Source organism: Temnothorax nylanderi, unplaced genomic scaffold (assembly GCF_030848795.1).
Source record: "Temnothorax nylanderi isolate EJ_2023f unplaced genomic scaffold, tnyl_v1.0 TNYL_tig1423_pilon, whole genome shotgun sequence".
Lineage (NCBI taxonomy): Eukaryota > Metazoa > Arthropoda > Insecta > Hymenoptera > Formicidae > Temnothorax > Temnothorax nylanderi.
This window is the reverse complement of record NW_027250485.1, coordinates 12,820-15,485: the sequence shown is the minus strand read 5'-3', so window position 1 is coordinate 15,485 and position 2,666 is coordinate 12,820. Positions and strand designations below refer to the sequence as shown.

General features: G+C 40.5%; 1 protein-coding gene across 1 annotated transcript; it reads right to left on the bottom strand.

Annotated features, from left to right (window-relative positions):
- Positions 1 to 339: 339 nt before the first annotated feature.
- LOC139787318 (putative nuclease HARBI1) lies at positions 340 to 1,316 on the bottom strand. The gene is made up of 3 exons (XM_071726383.1): positions 1,099 to 1,316; positions 846 to 1,011; positions 340 to 811 (listed from the first exon to the last, which is right to left on the bottom strand). Exons 1-3 carry the CDS (start codon positions 1,223 to 1,225, stop codon positions 340 to 342), a joined length of 765 nt encoding a protein of 254 aa, XP_071582484.1. The 5' UTR covers positions 1,226 to 1,316.
- Positions 1,317 to 2,666: the final 1,350 nt, after the last annotated feature.

The following is a 2,666-nucleotide window of genomic DNA, read 5'->3' as shown; positions in this document are numbered from 1 at the left end:
TATATATATTTTTCAGTTTATTATACAAAAAAATATTTTGTCTCTTTATCACGCTGGTCTCGAAGCGTTATAACCGTCTGTAAAAGCTCTCTGATAGCGAATTCGGCCGCTTGCCCCAGTGCACACCGAATGCACAAGTGCCCGAATTCGCTATAAGGTATATAATATTCTTTTTTTTTAATTTCAATCAATATTGTCTCGCAATTCACTCAATAGGTATCGAATCTTATACTTATACTCTTATCTTATACTTATACTTATACTTATACTTAAATACTTGAAATACAATGTTATTCAAGCATATTGATACACATTACATTACATTACTTAAGATACACATTAAGCAAGTGGGTTGATGTAAGATTCCTTAAATGCTCTTTGAAACTGCCAGGGTGCTTGAGCATTGCCAGTAGGTGACACAAAGTATTCTTTCAGATAATTGCGTAAGCCCAAAGAAAGAGCTCCAGCTCTATTAGGTCCTACTCTTGATAATTCTTTGAAGTATTCTCCAACGTCTATATTATGCCAGCGATCTTCAAAACTTCTTCCTTCATCATCCTCCACATAAAGATGTTCAGGCTGATAATATCGGCCATTATTATTAGTACTCATGGCAAAATTATGTAAACAAACAAGTGCTTTACAAATTTTGTCTGCATTCTGTACTGAGCAACTCAGCTTTCTATGTAGGATCTTCCAACGAGTGGCAAGAATGCCAAAAGTGTTCTCTATACACAACCGTGCTCGACTTAACCGGTAGTTAAATACTCGCTCCTCATCTGTCATCCTCTTTACTCTCCTTGGGAAAGGAGAGTAAAGAGGATTAAACGCATTAAACGACGAGACGCATTAAATATGGCTTTAAAGGGAACGCCTCATCAGCCACTATAACATAAGGAAATGGAATATATCTTCCTGGCAAAGGCGTAGCTTCTGGTAAATCTGCTGCATTGCTTTCTAAGTCAGCAGCCAAGTTTGTCTGACTCCATACGCCACCATCACTTATTGAACCTACAAAGGAATCATTCTTCTTATTAAGCAGGATATTATACAATTATACTTTATGTATATAAATTTATGAATACAAGATATATTTACCATATTGACCAATATCAAACCATGTGAATTTGTAATTGGCATCACACAGTGCCATTAGAACTATGCTAAAATAGCCTTTATAATTATAATATTGAGACCCTGAGCATGGCGGTGCTTGTATTTCCATATGGCGACCGTCAAGTGCTCCTACACAATTTGGAAACTGCCACTTAAGGAAGAACTCCTCGCTTTTCTTTTTCCATTCCTCAGCATTCAATACAAGCAAAACAATAGGTTGAAGAGCCAGCCATATAGCATGACACACTTCTGGTATAATTTTGTGTACAGTTGATCTTCCTACACGATACTCCAAATGCTTCGTTACCACACTATCGCCTTGGGCAAGATACCTACAAAAGGAAAAAACTTAAAAAATGTGAATTAAGATTAGATAGCACTATCATCAATTGTAGTTACTTACGTCAAGGTTATGGCTAATCTTGTATCTGGTGACAAAGGTTTTCGGATGCTGCGCTTTCTAAGATATGGAGTTACTAGCTCTAATAAAATTCTGTATTGTTCCGGGCAAAGCCGTGTGTAAATGAAAAATTCTTCATGATCATTTGATCTTATTTCGCGAAATAGGTTATTCAGGAAACCCTGTTGTCGTTTCCTTCTATTGACAGGTCTCACCCACCAACGCCTGGTTTTCATCCTCTGATAATTTGCAACTTGAAGCATTATGTTTTGATGCCACATTAACATAAAAAGCGTTACATAACTTAATTCTTCTAAATCCATTTTTGAGTATTTATTTCGAGTATTCACAACAACCGTTTGTTCTTCAAGAAAGAGCAACAGACATCTTCCATATTCTGTTTTTTGATTGGTCCGCCTTACGTCTTACGTCTTACATCTTACTGCCATTGTAGACAGCACAGTTTTAAGAATAAAAACTTTACAACTTACAACTAAATACTACAACCTTACAACCTTACTGCTACGGCCATTGTAGACGAGCCTTAAGACCGTGGTCTTATCCGTTATGCGCCGCCTAGCAGCGTCGTTGCGAACGTACCCCGCGGTGCGGACCCCCCTCCCGCGGACCCCGCGGCGCGAACGCGGACCCCCACGCCCTACTTGTGCACGTGAGTCATACACGTGAGTCATCTCGGCAAGTCATACACATGATATGCCAAGGTCAAGGTCATACATGTAAGTCATACATGTGAGTCATACACGTGAGTCATCCCGGTGATGTCATCGTGAGTCATACACGTGGTATGTCAAGGTCACCCCCCTTCTCCCGCGTAATCTGATACCCCCTGTAATCCGATACCCTTGTAATCTGATACCCCCCTTGCCCCGCTCATCCCCACGCGTTATCCGATACCCCTGTAATCCAATACCTTTGTAATCTAATACTCCCCCTTGCCCCGCTTATCCCCCCGCGTTATCCGATACCCCCCTCCCTCACCCCCCCCCTCGGAGCTCCCGAGTTAGAATCGGTGTAGTATAACTACTATTGATATGATTATGTTTATCGAACGCGCTTCCGGGACTGAGTAAGTAGAGAGAAGCACGCCTGTCAAACGCGTCAGTGTTTTTTCGAACTTATCTGCCGTTCC

Coding starts and splice junctions, on each gene's coding strand:
- LOC139787318 (XM_071726383.1), bottom strand. CDS start 1,225: ATGGAAATACAAGCACCGCCATGCTCAGGGTCTCAATATTATAATTAT. Junction 1,012..1,098: donor GTTTGATATTGGTCAATATG/GTAAATATATCT, acceptor ATTCCTTTGTAG/GTTCAATAAGTGATGGTGGC. Junction 812..845: donor TTAAAGCCATATTTAATGCG/TCTCGTCGTTTA, acceptor TCCTCTTTACTC/TCCTTTCCCAAGGAGAGTAA.